This window comes from Eublepharis macularius, chromosome 6 (genome assembly GCF_028583425.1).
Source record: "Eublepharis macularius isolate TG4126 chromosome 6, MPM_Emac_v1.0, whole genome shotgun sequence".
NCBI classification, from domain to species: Eukaryota; Metazoa; Chordata; class Lepidosauria; order Squamata; family Eublepharidae; genus Eublepharis; species Eublepharis macularius.
The window spans coordinates 128,737,768-128,757,578 of NC_072795.1; the positions used below are offsets into that span (position 1 = coordinate 128,737,768).

The 19,811-nt window shown below is 44.6% G+C and overlaps 1 protein-coding gene across 3 annotated transcripts in view; it reads left to right on the forward strand.

The window, feature by feature from the left end:
• Nucleotides 1-1,499: 1,499 nt before the first annotated feature.
• Nucleotides 1,500-19,811, forward strand: part of MAPK8 (mitogen-activated protein kinase 8) — a 42,502-nt gene continuing 24,190 nt past the window's right edge. For 2 of the 3 annotated variants that reach the window (XM_054982532.1, XM_054982535.1), the window contains exons 1-3: nucleotides 1,500-1,699; nucleotides 13,517-13,680; nucleotides 16,791-16,920. In XM_054982532.1, the coding sequence (XP_054838507.1) occupies nucleotides 13,550-13,680; nucleotides 16,791-16,920 (261 nt within the window). In that variant the 5' untranslated portion in view covers nucleotides 1,500-1,699; nucleotides 13,517-13,549. Of the gene's footprint in view, nucleotides 1,700-2,134; nucleotides 2,241-13,516; nucleotides 13,681-16,790; nucleotides 16,921-19,811 lie in introns of those variants that run through there. The other variant, XM_054982533.1, reaches the window with a different exon arrangement.

The following is a 19,811-nucleotide window of genomic DNA, read 5'->3' on the forward strand; positions in this document are numbered from 1 at the left end:
TAAAAAATTAAACAAATGTTTTTGTTGCAGTCCTCTGAAACATTAAAATAAAAATAACAGCGAAAACTCTTTCAAAGCAAACTCGTTGTGTGCCAAGGTAATTAAGAAAGAGAGGCTCTTTACACAAAACATCTTACACGAGTAGGATCAAGATGGGTAGCCATGTTGGTCTGTCTGTACCAGTGGAAAAGAGCAAGAGTCCAGTAAACTATAAGACTAATAAAAATTAGTGGTAGGGTATAAGGTTTTGTGAGCCACAGCTCACTTCTTCAGATACCAGTATCTGAAGAAGTGAGCTGTGGCTCATGAAAACTCATACCCTACCACTAATTTTGTTAGTCTTATAGGTGCTACTGGACTCTTGCTCTTTTCCACTGAGTAGGATCAAATGAAAGATCTCTCGTGTTCTCCTATTGTACTGCTAAGGAGAAAAAAGTACACTATAAAACCACACAGAAACTAAGTCACTTGAGCATGCCTGGGATATCTTGTGCAGAGACTCAGAGTCTCTACACGAGACACCTAGGTGCGTGTTCGTCAAGTGTCAGGAGACACACAATGTTCGCCAGGAAGCGTAGTTTTGAAAGACAGAGCTGGCGGAGACCGTTCTGGAGGGGACGGATTTTCTCACAGCACTCCGCTCCCTCTGGTGTGCCAGACTGTTTCCCCTTCTGGAGCTTTTACCCTGCTGTCCTTGCTGCTTAAAACTTTGAATTAACCAAACCTTGGCAGAGCAAAGGCTCCCGAAGAGGAGATGCCAGAGGCGGTGGAGGGCTATGAGAGAATCTCCGCCGGCTCTGGCATCTCCCCTTCGGGAGCCTTTGCCCTGTTGAGATTCAGTTAATTCAACGTTTTAAGCAGCGAGGGCAGTAGGATAAAAGCTCTGGAAGGGGAGGTAGTCTGGCACACCAGAGGCAGTGGAGCTGCAGAGGGCTGTGAGAGAATCTGTCCCCTCCGGAGTGATTGCCGCCGGCTCTGTCATTTAAAACTACACTTCCCCGCTAACGTTGCATCTCCCGACTTGTGAAGCACACATGCCAAATGCCTTGTGTGGAGAGATTCACAGAAAGTGTGTTTCAGCACACAAGGACTAATCTGAGGGGACGTTTTGTTTTTATCTGCTTTACTCGCCTTCCAGTCATTAAAAGAAAAAATCCACCTCAGGACTTTGGGGGGAAGCAGCCCGAGATGTTGCTAACAATGCACACAGCCGGACTGACTATTCTGGACGGTTTTTGGTTAATTCAAATGAGAAGCCGGAGAATCAACTCCGTCCTGAAGAAGGCACGAATGTAGGCAGGCCTTTCCCAAAGGCACCGCCTGACCCAAAGAGCCCACCCAGCCGGGCTGCTGTTGGCGCGCACCGCGGGGCCCTCGCCGGGCAGGCGGGCCCGTCTGAAGGGATGAAAGGAGCGGGCCTACAGTAGCCGTGCCAGGGAGGAAGAAAGCCTCCCGCCGCTCCATGGGGAAAGAGTCCGCGGCCTCCTCAGCGCTCCCCACAAGCGCCTCTCGGGCGAGGCCAAGCGCCCCTCCGCCCCTCAGGAGGCCGCGAGGAGCGGGAGTGGCCGCGGCCTGGCGGGCGCAGGAGGCGGGGAGCGCAACGCCCGCCTGCCCGCCCGGCGTCGCCCCTCCCCGCTCAGCGGCCCAGACGGAAGACTCGGAGGCGGCGTTGGCGGCCCGCGTCGGGCCACCGGAGGGGGTGAGAGCGGCGGGGCAAGGGGCGGCCGCCGGGGCAGCGCGGGCAGGCCGCGGCTTCCCTCAGGCGGCGGGGGAGGCGCGGGGCCTTGCCCTCCTCGGAGGCCTGCGGGGAGAGGGAGAGGGAGAGACGCGGGGAAGGCAGGAGGGCCGCCGGCTCGGCCCCGGCTCTGGTCCCCCCCCCACGGGGCAAAGGGGCTCCAGCCGCCGCCTGCTGCCTGGGGGGCCTTCCCCGCTTCCCCGAGGAGCTGGGCCCTGGGACTGCTCGGCATTAGGGTCTCTGGCACCGGGTTCCCGTTTGTCCGCCCCTCCTCGGGCTTCGACCCCGGTCGGGGCTGGGGGGCTTATCTCGTGATTGCTTCTGTAGCCCCAGAAAAGGGCCCCCCTGAAAGGCCGGCGACATTTTATTTCCCCCATAACGCTCCCCGACCCCCGCCTTTGGGTGCAAAGGAAAGGCTCTTCTGGAGGACGGTGCTGTGGCTCCCGAGGTTTTCCCTGCCTTTCTTCTCATTCTTCTGCCTCCTCCTAAATTTCATACTTAACCTGTAAGTGCACTCAGGACTGCGGCTGTAGGCTTTTAGGGTTTAGAATATTTCTTGCTTGCCAAGAGCTTTTTTTGACTTTTATGCATTTATATGTTCTCTGGGGCTGGTTGGCGGGGGGGGGGGGGAAAGCATGAGTTTTCAGGTTTGCCTGTTGTCAGTCAGGGTAGTAGGTTACCTTTTTGTGCCAGCGCCTGCCCTCCAGGCACCATCTGTCCTGGGAAAATGTTGGTCTCCGATATGATGCTAGTGAAGAGTCCAGTAGCACCTTTAAGACTTCCAATTTTATTGTAGCATAAGCTTTTGAGAACCACAGGTCTCTTCGTCAGATGCATATGATATTGGAATTCCTTCATTGCAATTTTTATCATGAACTGTGGATTGCTCCTCTTTTAGCCAAGCTACCTCCTGTATCAAAAGGGAATATAGTTCCTTATTTGCTGGTGGATAGAGACCCAAGGATCCTGCTGTCTTTGGCCAAGTATCTCTCCACCATATTTTCCTTAAAGAAATAAAGACTCCTTATCCACCGCTAAAGATCATTGGATCAAAGGAGCTTGAAAGAAAAGAAGCAGTGTTTGGTGCAAGTTAGGGTTACTAACTCCAGGTTGGGCAGTTCCTGGAGATTTGGGGAGGTGAAGGATTTACGCGGGGTATAGATTCCACCCATCAAAGCAGCCATTTTCTCCAGGGGAAATTCTCTGTCATCTGGAGATTATTTTGGCAGATAATCCAGGCTCCACCTGGAGGTTGGCAACTGTAGGCAAACCAAGTCTCGGTGCTGGCAGCATCTCGCGAATTCACCTTGGATTCATCTGATGGCTGTGCGGGTCTGGGAGACAATGGCGAGCATCAACCACGTCTGTAGCCTTCTCCCACCCCACCAGCCTCAACAGTGTTGTCCTGGACTCTGGGTCTCAAGCCAAGTGGGCTGGTGTGCTCCTGTCTGCTCTTTTCCTGAGGGTTGCCTACCACCCTATTGCTGTTGAAAGAAGAAACAGGATTGTGGTGTTCATTGTTCTGTGAAGTCCATGCTGAATTTCAATACTACATCATGGAGAATGTTTCCGTAATGCTTCTCATGTGTTTTCTGTCATCGTTGCAACAGTCCAGTATATACTATGAAACAACATCTTGCCCCCAAACCATCATCTGGAGATTGGATGTCTAAGCTGTCCACTTTTCTATGTTTATACATTAATCAGCCTCAAACATTTCTACAGGGAGATGCTTCTTACCTAGATACATCTAACTACTTAGGTCTACTGTGATTTTTAAAAAGCACCCCATATCTCATTTGTTTTCTGTTTCCAACTTTTCAGCCGTGCTGGCTCCCAATTTAGAATTTAAATTAATACCAACATACAATTAAAACAGTCGTTGTAGTTAATTGGCAACTTTGGGTCTCTCCTCTCTGGCCCTTTTCCTTCCTGAGTGCAACGAGGCATCTCTGGGAAACAGAGGAGACTGAGGCCCTCTCACTAAGCCTTTGGTTGGTCATAGATCCAGAGGAGTTAGCCGTGTTAGTCTGTAGTTGCAAAATAGTAAAGAGTAACCAACTTTATTGTAGCATAAGCTTTCAAGAACCACAGCTCTCTTTGTCAGATGCATCTGACGAAGAGAGCTGTGGTTCTCGAAAGCTTATGTCTTTGGTTGGTCTAGCGCATGTTGCTGCTGGTAGGGTTGCCAACTGTGTGTTGGAAAATACCTGGAGATTTGTGGGTGGACCCTGGGGAAGGAGCTGTTTGGGGAGGGGAGGGACCTCAGTGGGGTATACTGCCATAGAGTCCATCCTTCAAACCAGCTGTTTTTTCAGGGGAACTGATGTCTGGAGACCAGTTGTAATTCTTGGGAGAGCTCACCTGAAGTTTGGCAGTCCTAGCTGCCGACTTTTTTGCTCTTGCTTACTTGAAAGGAATTTGCACAGGATTTACTTCAAATGAGTTTACTTACATTGAGTATGGAAGTATTTAAAATTCTGGAAGAAGAGGTAGTGTTTTAGACCCCCTTACATTTAAATGAATCTGTTTTTCCCTTCAACAGCAGATGAAAGGAACAAGACAATTGCTATACTGTGGCAAACTTTTATTTACAGTCTTGATTTCCATAATGTGTTCCATTAGTTTTTTGTGCCAAGCACTTCTCAGAAATGCTCAGTGGTTTGTATGTTTGTATTTCTGGTTGGTTCCAGCCAGGGCTTTTTTTCAGGGGGAACGCGGCGGAATGGAGTTCCGGCACCTCTTGAAAATACTCGGCAATAGTGCTTGAAAATAATATGATTTCAAAGAATCCTTTGTTTTCTTCCTCATTTCCCTCTTGAGAGTTCCGTCACCTCTTTTCCCAGAATAAAACCCCTGGTTCCAGCCATTCTGACCCTGAAAGGGGAATCATTCGTTTTCCAGTTGGAAGCAATGCACCTTTAGGGCAACTTCCAACAAATTTAAAATGTATTTGTTTAATTAAATATTTTTACCTGGCTTTTCTTCCACTCCAATTTGGTGCAGTGGTTAAGAGCACGGGACTCTAATCTGGAGAACCGGGTTGGATTCCCCACTCCTCCACTTGAAGCCCGCTGGGTGACCTTGGGTCAGTCACAGCTCTCAGAGCTCTCTCAGCCCCACCTACCTCACGGTGTTTTGTTGTGGGGATAATAATAACATATGGTTGTTGTGGGTTTTCTGGGCTGTATTGCCGTGGTCTTGGCATTGTAGTTCCTGACGTTTCGCCAGCAGCTGTGGCTGGCATCTTCAGAGGTGTAGCACCAAAAGACAGAGATCTCTCAGTGTCACAGTGTGGAAAAGATGTTGGCAGGTGATTTTTATCTACTCAGGAGGGGTGGGGTTGAGCTGAGTCATCCTGTAAGAGTTTCCCAGGGTGTGGAATGCTAATGGCGGGAGGCTTCACTGTATCCTGAGGAGGTTCTTTTGCATATGGATTGGTGCTTGATATGCTAATCTTCTCTGCAGGGCTATTGTCGGGTGTAGAGTGTTTTGTTAGCCTGGTGTTTTTCAGAACTGGAAACCATGCTCTGTTCATTCTTAAGGTTTCTTCTTTCCTGTTGAAGTTTTGCTTATGCTTGTGAATTTCAATGGCTTCCTTGTGTAGTCTGACAAAGTAGTTGGAAGTGTTGTCCAGTATTTTGGTGTCCTGGAATAAGATACTGTGCCCTGTTTGAGTTAGGCTATGTTCAGCCACTGCTGATTTTTCAGGTTGTCCAAGTCTGCAGTGTCTTTCATGTTCTTTTATTGCACCACACTGTGACACTGAGAGATCTCTGTCTTTTGGTGCTACACCTCTGAAGATGCCAGCCACAGCTGCTGGCGAAACGTCAGGAACTACAATGCCAAGACCATGGCAATACAGCCCGGAAAACCCACAACAACCATCGTTCTCTGGCCGTGAAAGCCTTCGACAATAATAACATACTTTGTAAACTGCTCTGAGTGGGTGTTAAGTCATCCTGAAGGGCGGTATATAAATCTAATATTATTATTATTATTATCCATGCTCAAAGCAGCTTACAAAATGAAGCACACAAAATAAAATTTAAATAAAGATAACACAGCTCCGTAGGTCCCCAACACACTCTTGAAGCATGTGAAAAACCACAAGAGTTCTCTGGGTGACCCTGGTTCTGCCACCACAGTTAACACAAGGCCATAGCTGCAAACCACAGGCAAAGAGCCAAGAGCCCTTTGGCTGTGCCCTGGTTTTAAATTACCAGCAAAAAGGGAGGGGCAGAGGCTCAGTCATTTTTATTCAGCTGCTTAGATGCTCCCAATTCCCTTCTCCTCACCAAGCTCTAGATCAGTATCTTTGAATTTCATTTCAAATAGCCCATCACTATTGCATTGGACCTAGTGGTAAAGCATATCTTGTCATTTCCTTAAAGCCAGAGGCCACCTCCCTGCACTGCTGTTATCTTGGGGTTGTTATGGCCATAAGATAGTCCCTTGACACCTCCAATAGGTATTTAAAACTGGGTCAATTTAAATGGTATCAATTGCCCACCGATAACATACCTTGTAATAATTTTCTTTACAGTTTGCTGAAATGGATTCAGAAAGCGGATTCCACTTGATATTTGTGGTCTCCAAGCCTGAATCTTTCCCACATCTGATAAGATACCACCTATGTCCTTTAAGTTAAACAGAAGCATCTGTAAATTTCTACTCAAATGTTCTGATGGCATTATCCTGCATTAATACTTCCAATATAATGCTCTTGTGTTATATTTCCCTAACAAAGTGAAAGCAGTATAAACTTGAAAAAAATACTGGAACAACTCGTGTCTAAAGCCTTCCATTGTATCAACATCTTGATGATACAATACATTGATATCTTCATCTAATCGAACTTTTCCAAAGACAAACATTTTTCCAGACAAGCATAGCCCTTAGATTGAATTAGAAAGTATAAAATTAATGTATTGTCCAGCCCTCCAGTCAAGATTTTCTTCCCATGCACAGCTGTCTGTGCCCTTGCTTGTAAAAGTTGGTTGTTAGCCATAGACATTTTCAGTGGTGGCACCTCTCGGTTGACTAGGAGCTTTCTTTTTTGTCCTTCATGCATTGAGCAGACCGAAACATTTTTCTCTACCCAGACTTTTAATTGAGAGATTCCATCTTTCTTAGATACTTTGTTCTGCTGGTAATCTGGGAGCTGTTTTATGGCTTGTTTATATATTGATAAATTTTATATTGTTTGTTTTAATGACTTTATTGTACTGTTTTTACCGCATGAGCCACATTGAGCAGGTCTCTGGAGAGGTGGCATGTAAAGGTGCTATATAAATAGCAGGGAAAACCCTAAAGATAGAATATTTTCAATTTACACCAGACACTGTATTGAGGCATATAGTGATGGACAGGGCTTTTTTTTCTGGGAAAAGAGGTGGTGGAACTCAGTGGGTTGCCCTCAAGAGAAAATGGTCACATGGCTGGTGGCCCCGCCCCCTGATCTCCAGACAGAGGGGAGTTCAGATTGCCCTCCGCGCCGCTGAGCGGCACGTGGGGCAATCTAATCTCCCCTCTGTCTGGAGATCAGGGGGCGGGGCCACCAGCCATGTGACCATTTTCATGAGGTTCCGGAACTCCATTCCACTGCATTCCTGCTGAAAAAAAGCCCTGGTGATGGAGCTTTATAAACTTCAGTTTTCCAAGTCGGACCTCTTTCTTGGAGCCAAGTAAAGTCTCCAAGTACTGAGTTAAAAGTTCCTGTTCTCCTTTCCTGATTGTGTCTATCCTAAATCATTTTTTCATGGCTGCTAGTTAGTTTTACATAATTTTAACAGTTCCGGTAAATAAAAAAAATCCAAAAATGATTCCAATAGCAATCATATGTCTGTGTACAGAGGAAAATGGAAAGAAATGCAATTTACCAAATAAGAAGAATATTATAAAATTGGGAGACTTAAGGGACCGCAATAGTCGATGTTTCTCCAGCTCAATTCTTGTTTAAGTGGAAAGCTGTGAAAGGATGACTGAGGGAAGGCAAAGAAGTATCCGAGAAACTATATTTTGCAACCTCCTTTGCTTCAGAAGATGTGAGAGACGTACCACCGACAAATCTGTGGAGAAGGACCGTGAAATTAATGGAACTTCCATGCCAAGTTGCAGCAGCACGCTTCCGAGTTGTTGATGCTCGGAACAGTGAACAGCTGCTGCTTTGTCCTGTTCTTGTGAGCTTTCGCAGGCCTCAGTTTTTGCAAACGAGTGTTCTTGCGAGGGCAGGTGAAACTGCAGAGGGCTGCTTTCAGCGATGAGTGAAAAGGGAAATGTATTTGTACGCTGGAGAATGTTTGCTACAGAACTGAAAACAAAGCCAGGAAACTTAACTTTAGAAAGAAACCAAGGCAGCCAGTAATGAGTAGCCAAGCTCAGCATGTTTGATGATATTACCCTGGTTCCATCACTCAGGTCCTGTGTCCTGTCATGACGGAGAGGATTTACGTCAGTCAGTACCATCCTTAGCATTCGATGCAGACTCCATGCGTCTACCCAAGCACACGCAGCTTGTGCTGTTCGTTAGGGTGAGGTGCCAGAATGGTTCACATGCTTGACAATTGTCTAGTCTTACCTTTGAGCTGTGGCACAACTCTATGTAGCCAAGCATTGTTTTATTAATCATCCCATATGTGATAAAAATGGAAGATTGCCTAAATTACATCTTTGCAAGCGGTGTGCGGGTGTTCAGAAAGAAGCACAAGTAGACTTTTTCACTTGGTGAAGAACAGCTCTCATTTTTGAATTGGCTCTCAAATTGAGTCTGCTTTTTGACACATAGTAGACACGAACGACTGCTCAGACAGAAGTGCAGAGGCCCCCAAAGCTGATTTTAAAGCTGTAGGGACCAAGTGGTCCTTGAGGACAGGGCATTTGTGACTGGTAGCAGCCCTACCTGTTCCAGCCCTGCCTACTGTCACGTGGATTGGCAGATAACAGGTCCTGTGCCTGGTAGGACCAATCCAGTGTTTAAGGCAGGTGACAGTACTTAACCTTTTGCTAAACTGGGTCGGGAAGCTTCCTGATGTTTAGTCAGACTCGTCTGCTCAGGGATTGCTTTGCTCCCAAATCTGGGACGTTTCCAGGAGCTGTGCTTTATAGACTAACTCTGGGACCGTGGAGTTCCATGAAGCTTTATTATCAATCTTTGTTGGCTTTTGCACAAGTCTTATGTTATACCATCGTGATCTAAGATGCTCAAGTGAATAAGAGAGCACTGCTTTTGCACCTCAGTCTGTGAAGTTTGAACGTGCAAACTTTGACTTAAAAGTCAAAACTCAGAAGACTTTATAATACACGAGTTCCATTTAAAGAAATACTTTTCTCATTCAAAAGTTTTCTCATCCAAACTTTCTGCAGATACTTTGGACAAATAAGTAGCTTCTAGATTAAATCAAGCCTGAATTCTCCCTAGAAGCTAAAATGATAAAACTGAAGTTATTGTTCTTTGGTCACATCATGAGAAGGCAAGATTCTCGGGAAAAGTCAGTAATGCTAGGAAAAGTGGAATGCAGTAGGAAAAGAGGGAGACTCAAAATTGGATGGCTTAACTCAATAAAAGAAGCCACACCCTCCAGCTTGCAAGATCTGAGCAAATCTGTTAATGATAGGACGTTTTGGAGGTCTTTCATTCGTAGGGTCGCCATAGGTTGGAGGCGACTTGATGGCACATAATACACACATAAACAAAAGGTATATTTTATGTAATGCATATATTTAAATTTCCCCCAAATTTCTCACCCCCCCCTCCCCAATGTGGGAAAAAACCCACATTTTTTCCCTGTGGACTCAAAATTTCTGGAAATGTTACATTCATTATGAGATTCCCCCTTCCTCATAATGAATGTAATGATAATAATACTCTGTTGATGGCTGCCAGATTATCTCTTTCCAATGTTGTCTGTCAAATTATAATGCTTTAAGAGACACATTGAAATACAGCCCTGGCAACAAGCATTTCTGAACGGAGTGAGTGGCACTTTTTACCCCCTTTTCAAGGTTAAGGCACGCTACTTCCCTGAACTACCTTTTTTGAAGTCTCCTGCCTCGTAACGTCGTGCATTATTTTTTAATTTAAGAAGCAAATGGTGCTTCTGTTTGTTAGTTCTTAATCCTCAGCCAAGCTTCCATCTACACAAGTTGAAACTGTACATGAATTATTTTGGTGTTCCAGAGATGTGAAGAGGCAAGATCAGTTTCTAAACCTGGGTGCTGCCAGTGATCTTGCCAGAGGCTCCTATTGGAACTATATTAATATCACAGCATCAGAGCAGTTTGTCAGGCCATCGTCCAAGTACACTCCTTACTTTGCCCCAATTCTGTGGGCTGTCAGGGTATCTGTGCTCCATCCAGGGGTGCAGATGGCCAGAGCAATGTGTAATATATAAGGCAGCACTAGATAGAATCCTAAGGGGCAAGCTTAAGCTCATTCTGAATAAAGCTGATCATAGCTGACAGATTCTCTGCACTGAAGAAGTGGGCTACATGGAACCCAGGGCTTTGTGGATCATAGGGATCATAGATGGCCCCATCTGCCATGTGCAGGAATGGGCTGGTCCTAGTGTGGAGCCTGCACAGACTCCAGGTCCTCTCTGCCCTTTATACAATGGCTGGCCTTCTGGGGCTTGTAGTAAGGCTCTGTTACCTGGCTGGTAGAAGTCTTGGGTTGAGTCCCGCTTGGGCACTTCGTGCAGCCAATGTAAGGTTGTTCTTTTCAGGAAGGTCTTCAGAGTAAATGGAGGATTTTGTCTGTGAAAGCTGTAGGAATTGTTTGATGTTCATGTCTTGTTAACTTCAGCCAGTTTGGTACAGTGGTTAAGAGCGGCAGGACTCTAATCTGGAGAGCCAGGTTTGACTCCCCACTCCTCCACTTGAAGCCAGCTGGGTGACCTTGGGTCAGTCACAGCTTTCTCAGAGCTCTCTCAGCCCCACCCACCTCACAGGGTGTTTTGTTGTGAGGATAATTATAACAAACTTTATGAACTGCTGTGAGTGGGTGTTAAGTTTTCCCGAAGGGCGGTATATAAATCAAATGTTGTTATTGTAATTGTCGCTTATAGTAAAAAAGGTGGGACAAGATAAAAACCCATGAAACAGGTATATAGATGCACTGCATTTACTCAAATGCAAGTCTAGATATTTATCCAGGTATACCAACAGAAAAAGAGGGTATTGTCTTATAGTCACATTACAGTTCCATAATTTAAAAAAGGTATGTACTTGTTTTAGCAAAGTTGCTGTACATTCAGGTTCCCTTTTGATATGGTATATAAAAAAATCAATAATAATAATACTCGATTTATATACCACCCTTCAGGACGACTTAACACCCACTTAGAGCGCTTTACAACGTATGCTACTGTTATTCCCCGCAACAACAAACACCCTGTTGAGGTGGGTGGGGCTGAGAGAGCTCCTCAGTGTTTGGGGTGCACAAAACAGAAGCATCTGCATTAGATGGTTGGTAAGGATAGGAGGGAAATGGCTTGTTCCCACGTCTCAGCAAGATTTATAAAGATCAGTCAGAAAGACAAGCAAGTCTTAGCCTTTGGTTCCTGTGTTGAACGTTCTGGAGTTTTCATTATTTCAAATTTGAGGGATGAGGGAAAGTGTGTGAGTGCACGTAATATATTTATCAGTGGCATTGTTTGCTTTCTTGGCCATGCTATGAAGAGTTACACCTTTCTAAGCCCATTGGTTTTAATGGCACTACTTGAGATGGCAGTGCAAGAGATTTTTTTAAGGCTAAGAGGTGTCTTTTTAAATTATATAAAGTTGTGCCTCCATCCTGCTTGGATCAGGACACTTGTGTGTTAATTTTTTTTGTTTGTATGTTAAAAGATTATCTTTTTAATCATTTTGTCCAGCTAGATTGCAAATCAACAGAAATTGGCTTTTTAAAAGGTGATATTGTGGAGAGAATATTTTCCATTATTGTGGATTTTTGTGTGTAAAAGTTTGAATTTAAGCAACATTAAGAAGTGTATGCCTGTTTTATATGTGTTTTAAGTATTCTAATACAAATAATTTCCAAGTACAACTTGAAATTTGTACATATGTTTAAACTTTATTAAGAGCAGTTTAATTTTTCCCCCCTTCAACTATTTTGTTACTGGGAGAAAGTTAGACAGCACATAAAATAATGTGGCTGTTAGTTTTATTTAATAAATTTAAGTCAGATAAATGTACCCAGGATTAAACATGTCTAGGATTGAAATGCCCTGATCTTGACAGCCCAGGCAAGTCCAATCTTGTCAGATTTCAGAAGCTAAGCAGGGCCAGCCTTGGTGAGTAATTGGATGGGAGAACCCCAGTGAAGGCGAGGGTTGCAGAGGCAAGCTATGGCAAACCAGCGCTCTAGTCTTTTGCCATAAAAACCTCACCAGGGTCACCATAAGCCAGCTGTGACTTGACTGCACTCTCCATCAACATCAGTATTGAAATAGGCAATACAATTTTCTATTCTGAAGCAGGGGAGGGAAGGTGACATGGTATAACCCAATCTCATCAAGTCTCAGAAACTAAGCAGGGTGAGTACTTGGATGGGCAACCACCAAGGAAGACTGCCGAGGTAGACAATGGCAAGCCATTTCAGCTTCTTTCTTGCCTTGACAACCCTTGCTGGGGTTTCCATAAGTTGATTGCATCTTGATGGCGCATGCTCATACGTGCACACACACACACAACGTGTATTCTGAAGTTGAGCAGTGAGTTTTAGGGGGGGAAATGTTATTTTTTTTTTACTGCCTGGAGATGCAGGGAATTGAGCCTGGGAGTGCTTGAGTTGAAAAAATGTTGAAGAAATTTTCCTTGCTGAAATCAGTATCCATGCTCACGTCTAGTTTAGACTTTGACCTCGCTAAGAATGATGTGTGTGTCCCCATGTGCAGGGCTTTTTTTCAGCGGGAACGCAGTGGAACGGAGTTCCGGAACATCTTGAAAATGGTCACATGGCTGGTGGCCCCGCCCCCGATCTCCAGACAGAGGGGAGTCTAGATTGCCGGCGCAGAGGGCGATCTAAACTCCCCTCTGTCTAGAGATCAGGGAGCGGGGCCACCAGCCATGTGACCATTTTATCTGAGGGCTACCCACTGAGTTCCACCGCCTCTTTTCCCAGGAAAAAAGCCCTGCCCATGTGTAACTACAGGACACAAGCTGGATCTTGTGCTATGATCTTACTCTTTTATGGCTGCAGTCTTATGCAGACATACTTAGGAGAAAGCCCCATTGAATTCATTTGGGCTTTTGAGTAAAAGTGCATAGGCTTGAACTACAAAAGCAAGATGAAATGTTAGGTTCTGCAGTTAACTTAATAATAATAATAATGGCACTTATATTCCTCTCTTCTGGACAGATTAATGCTGCATTCAGAGCGATGAACAAAGTCAGTGTTGTTATTTCCCCCACAATACAGAGGGGGAGCCAGGGCTGAGAGGAGTGGCTTATCCAAGGCCACCTCATGGCAGGGGTGGGATTTGAACCAGCAGAATGCTGATTTGCATCCCAACTACTGTGCCCAGCTGGGCTGCTAGAGTGATTAAAGTGCGAGGTCCTTTCCCTTCCCACCATTTATCTGTGCAGAATCACTTTTGCCCTGCTGGTGCCCTTGGGGACCTCACTGGATATATTGCAAAAGATAGGCTCTTCATACTAAAAAAAAAAGTAAAGCTTTTTAAGGATAGTGTCTTGGGGTGATAGAGAAAAAAATTAACAAAACTTTAGTGTGTAGTTTTCAACCCTGACTTTATAAATTTTATGTTTTTGTCTGTTTGGCAGGTTCATGACTTCTGCATTAAACTGTTCAACTAAATGAGCGTCATGAGCAGAAGCAAGCGTGAGAACAACTTTTACAGCGTAGAGATTGCAGATTCTACCTTCACTGTGCTCAAACGATACCAGAATTTAAAGCCTATCGGTTCGGGCGCCCAGGGCATTGTATGGTAAGGCCTTTTCTCTTGAAATATAGCTCTGCAATTAATCTTGTTATATGTGAAAGGGGGAGAGTTGGCATTTCTCTGCTCGAAAGAATTTCCTCCCTTCAGTAACCCTGTATATATATTCCCACAGGTCTAATGAAGGGAAGGGGCAACCTGGCAACTCTCACAATTGCTTTGCATCTGGCAGGGAGAGCTGTGGTTATCGAAGGCTTATACTACATAGGAATTGGATGCTTATACTGCTACAAACTAACACGGCAAACTGACCCCACACCAAAAGGAGATGTTTACATTTACTAGCAAAGGAATGTTTTGGTTGCCTCCCCGCTAATTGCATCTTGTCCCCTTCTGATATATGTCCCCTTCTCTCCCCTCTCCCTCCTCCTCTTCTGTATTTGCCCAGTTTGTATCATGCATCTGACGAAGAGAACTTGATTCTCGAAAGCTTATGCTACAATAAAATTGGTTAGTCTTAAAGGTGCTACTGGACTCTTTTTGATTTTGCTACTACAGACTAACACGGCTAACTCCAATTGCTTTTCAGTAACTCTCCCCCCCCCCCCCCCAGCATGTGCACACACAGACAGGGGACAGTTAATCTTTCTCCCATGTCCCATCTAGTTTGGCCCAATTACAGAAAAGTTTAGACAGCGAGGTTAATGATAATTCTGGCAATTTATAAATCACCTTCTGGTATTCCAGAAGTGAAGGCTATCGTTACGAAGCTATGCAGAGCTGAATCTGATCAGTGTTTGGATGGGAGACTTTCTTGAACTCTTACATGAGCTGCCTTAAGTTGCGTAGTCAAAGAAAAATGGGATAAAATGTGTTGTAACAGTAGGACAAACAACATTAGATGAACTTGAGCAAGATCTGTGATTAATCTGCTGTGATTTTTTTTTTAAGATTAAAAATTGCTGAGGAGGGGGTGAATCAAACCGGGGCTGTGGGGTGTATGTAAGATTAATTATTTCCTTGTTCTTTGTCTTATCTATCTGGCTAAAGAGCTGGTTTGGTGTAGCGATTAAAAGCAGCGGGACTCTAATCTGGAGAGCCGGGTTTGATTCCCCCCTCCTCCACTTGTAGCCAGCTGGGTGACCTTGAGTCAGTCACAGCTCTCTAAGAGCTCTCTCAGCCCCACCCACCTCACAGGGTGATTGTTGTGGGGATAATAATAACATACTTTGTAAACCACTCTGAGTGGGTGTTAAGTTGTCCTGAAGGGCAGTATATATAAATTGAGTGTTGTTGTTACAGTGCTTAAGAGCAGCAGGACTCTAATCTGGAGAGCCGGGTTTGATTCCCCACTCCTCAGCTTGAAGCCAGCTGGGTGACCTTGGGTCAGTCACAGCTCTCTCAGAGCTCTCTCAGACCCACCCACCTCACAGGGTGATTGTCGTGAGGATAATAATAACACACTTTGTAAACCACTCTGAGTGAGTGTCAAGTTGTCCAGAAGGGTGGTATATAAATTGAATGTTGTTGTTGTTGTCGTTGTTATCTTCCCCAACCCATTGTTGTTTGCTTGTAGGCAGAAAGATATACGGCAAGCATTTTTTCACTTAATTGCAGTTACTCCCCGCATCTCTAGTCTGTTTTTTTGTCTCCATCCAGAAGCTGCTTTTCACTTTACAAACAAACCCTTCATGGATTCCCACTTTCTTGTCTAGTTGCCTGAGACTTCTCAGCGAACTCATGGCTGAGATGAGATTTGAAGTGGGGATTTGTACCCCTCTGTAACTTGCACTCTTATCCAGTATACCAGTGTGATCAGTTGAAGGCTAAACTGAGGAGTGGCTCTTTAACACTGTTTTCTCAGTGGGTACCTGGAAATGTAGCAAAGCCACGGCCATGCTTTTCATGTGTTTCTTAAGTTGTGGAATTGCAGAAGTGCTCGTGGCACTTAAATATTTTTCTGTGGCCTCTGCAGGGTGGGGAGATGGGTTAAAAAATACACACGCACCCTTCTGTTTATCAGGAGTCCCACAGACTGGCTTTTAAAAGGGTGTGTGTGTTGAATTATTGTAATCATGGGAGCTGATCTAATAGGAATTTGCAGTCATCCCCGTGCCTTGTCCTTTACTTTTTTGTATCTTCTTTGGTTCTTGTGGTATTCACCTGTCAGTATGTTTGAAAACGTATTAACCAGCCTTGTCCCTGCTTTCCAGGACTTTCCTTTTTTTGCCTACCCAGTGTTGATGCCTCAGTCATCTCTGTCCCAAGGGCCTGTCCACTGCTTTTCTCTTCCAAAAGGACTTTTCTTTCCTAGACGCTGCAGTGGTTTTTTAAAAAAAAACCTTTTTATTTGTCAGATTACACAATTAAAACAACGCAGTAAGTGCAGTGTAAAACATACAACCAACAATAAATAAAACTGGATTACAAAATCAGGGAACAGTGCACTTAAAACTGTATAATACATGGAATATAACAGTATAATAATGTGTCATATAGACCCCTTGAGAATCTAATGAATGCTATGAATCAGTCTTCTCCCCAGAAAAATACACATGACCATGAACGTACAAAATTTTGCATACAATTTATGCTACTTAGTGGACTCTTCTTGAAAAGTAATGAATCCAAACTCTACATATAAAACAAAAAGTAATCTTTAATCCTGCTCAGAAAGAAATTGGAAGAAGGCAGCTGCTGTTGTTTGACTTGCATAAGAAGTTGAAGTTGTGGAGCGGCCTTACACAGGGCAGTGCACACGTCTTCTTCAACATTCATTTCATTTTTCACAAAAACAATTTTCAAAATAACGAGGAAGGAAGTCAAAGGGAAAAAATGTCACCGGTTCATGGACCCTCTGAAGACCCCCCCCCGCTGCACTAACACCTGCAGTGCAGTGTTTTTTAATGTTCTTTGAGCACCCCATTTCAAGAGTTAGAATCCTCATAAATCTTAAACTGCAGCAGTGTGAAATACAGCTTAGATCATAATTCTGGCTCAGGCTTGCGACTGTGTGATTCAGGGATAGCCCTTAAATCTACATTTCAATCTACATCTTCTAAAATGATAGAAGCAGGCTTTCACCGCAAAGAAAAAAATTACCTTTTCTCGTAAAATGTTGCATACTCGTTGTTACGGCGGTTCCCTTTTATTTACAGCGCTGCGTATGATGCTATCCTTGAAAGAAATGTCGCAATCAAGAAGCTGAGTCGGCCGTTCCAGAACCAAACCCACGCCAAACGAGCCTACAGGGAGCTTGTTCTCATGAAGTGTGTAAACCACAAAAATGTACGTATGTTGGTTGATCGTTTCAAGGTGAACAATATGTGCTAAGCGAGTTGTGATGGGACTGTGGTGGTCGCTGTTCATATGGCTGCCCCAAATGTTTTTGCCCTAGAGGGTGTGGGGAAGGTGTATCCACCGCTCCCCCTTTCCTTTATCTTACTGCAGCCTGGTTCCTCTGGCTGCATTGCCCTGGCCTGCTGTTGGAAACCGGAACTGGGTGTGGAGAACTTTGCCTCCAGCAGTAGAGGAGAGGAATGGGGTAGGATGTGGCCTGTCTCACCTGCGCACCTGTGCCAAATTGTACCAATTAATTCCTGCCCATCCCTTTACATAGGAAAGAAGAAATCACGTGGACAAAGAAACATGACTGCTTCCATCATGCCTACCCCTACCCTAAGTAGATAGTTGAATAAATGTAGCACCATGATAATTAAAAAAACAACATGGCAAATGGGGATGTGAGCAATATACATTTACTAAGCATACATGGGTGGTGGTGAAGAGTGCCCTCAAGTCAAAGCATACATTATAACAGTACTAACTGATACGTTGATTTGTAGTTGGCACTTGCACAATCTGATGATGCACTTGGATTTTAGTAAACACAAAATGTTGTCACTCATTAAAGAGAGTGATCCGCTAGTACTGCTGGAGTAAGGCACCACTCTTTGCTCGGAGGTGAACTGGGAAGCCCAAAGACCTTGTCAGTGGAGTTCCTCAGCGGCTGTACCCTGTGATGCAGAGGAGTTAGCCGTGTTAGTCTGTGGTAGCAAAATCAAAAAGAGTCCAGTAGCACCTTTAAGACTAACCAATTTTATTGTAGCATAAGCTTTCGAGAATCAAGTTCTCTTCGTCAGATGCATGATACAAAGACTGGTCAAATACAGAAGAGGAGGGAGAGAAGGGGAGGAGAGAGAAGAGGCAATTATGGGGGGGGAGGGGGAGGGAGCAACCAAAACATTCCTTTGCTAGTATATGTAAACATCTCCTTTTGGTGTGTGGATCAGTTGACAGGCTTCAAAGGAGTTTGCCCTGTTAGTTTGTAGCAGCCAAACAGCTAGACTGCATTGGAATTGGATGGTCTAGCTGTTTGGCTGCTACAAACTAACAGGGCAAACTCCTTTGAAGCCAACTGATCCACACACCAAAAAGAAATGTTTACATATACTAGCAAAGGAATGTTTTGGTTGCACCCTCCCCTCCCCCCCCCCTAATTGCCTCTTCTCTCTCCTCCTCTTCTCCCCCCTCCTCTTCTATATTTGACCAGTCTCTGTATCATGCATCTGACGAAGAGAACTTGATTCTCGAAAGCTTATGCTACAATAAAATTGCAGAGGAGTTACTCTTTTTGATTTTACAATAAAATTGGTTAGTCTTAAAGGTACCCTGTGAGATGCTGACCTTTCCACCAAAGAGCTTCATGGTGGTGTGTTGCATTTCAGGTGTAATTGTAATCACGACTCCTGAGGAAGAGAGTTTGAAACAAGCTCTTTGCTGGCATCTTGTTGAGTCGGGGGGGGGGGTTCTTGTGTTCCCCTTTTCTTGCCTGTCTGCACCTGCATTTATAAGAATTTGATAAGAAAAATGGTTTAGAGATATTTTTGTATACATGTACTTCTCATTGTTGCACCATTGGGCTTCAGTGGTTGAGCCCTTGTGTGAATTTCTTGACTGTTTCTCCCTGCTGTTACTGTTGGTTGCCGCCGTTCCTGCTATGCTGTAAATTTTGACTGTATGTCTCTATAGCAATTTGCACTCTTATGCACTTTATTCCTTGACAAAATTGAATTGAAATACATTTATATTTCTTCATTGGTTAGCCCTTTTGTTTTGCTTTGAGGCACAGATCTTAGCGTAGTCTGCGGTTGCTGTTTCTTCATCTGTGAGCAGTTCCAAGCTGTAGTAAAGGGTGCACAAATGTCATTGGCCTTAGTAGCCAGTCTCAGAGTTGTGGTTGCCCCATAGTGAAGGAGCGTGGCAGGGTCTTGTCTCTGAAATAATCTCGGTGCTCGCATGGAAGAGAGTTGCGGGCTCGTCCTCACAGCCATGCAGCTCTTTTCCCCCAGAATCCCCGAAGCCCAAGTGTGGAGTTCCAGCTATGGGAAGCAGCGCATGCTGGAGAAATTCACAGATGGCCCCAAGTTTGGAATTGTTAGTGTGAAGTAAGATTTAGGTGTTACGTCCATGAAGTGAGCGATCTCGTTACTCTCTCAGCCCCACCCACCTCACAGGGTGATTGTTGTGGGGATAATAATAACGTATTTTGTAAACCACTCTGAGTGGGTGTTCAGTTCTCCTGAAGCATGGTATTATAAATCAAATGTTATTTTAAAAAATGCCATAGTAGAAACTGACTGCACTGCTGCAGTATTATGATGTAAGTTCAGGATCAGAGGATAAACTTGCAAGAGTTTTATCACCAGGGCCTTATCAGCTAGAAAAAGGAGAGGAGAAAAAAAATCTAGGTGTACTTTATGAGGGTAGGGTGGCTGTCAGGTGCTAATGACATGCAGTTGTTGGGAGGATGGCTGCTGCTGTTGAACACTTCTGAGCATAGGGAATTGTCCTCCTTGCTTTCTGATGCTCCATCTAGTTTTGGGTTGCCACCTGTAGTGCAAGAAGTGGCTTGCTCTGGAGAATGCCCAAACCAGAGCAGGAGGGACGGCCACAGGAATTAGATATAAGATAATGTAATAACCAGCTCATTGTGCCTAGAAGTAAGAAGGACTGCTGAGTTCATACAGTGAGCAATGGGAGCACAAACTGCATGCATCACTAAATCACACTCCAGGGAAATGAAATAGCAGCTGTATAAAACAGGTTGCTTTACTAATGCTCGGATCCAACAGAGCTCTTACATTTAAAAAAAAAAACTTGATCAGAGAAAAGGCTCA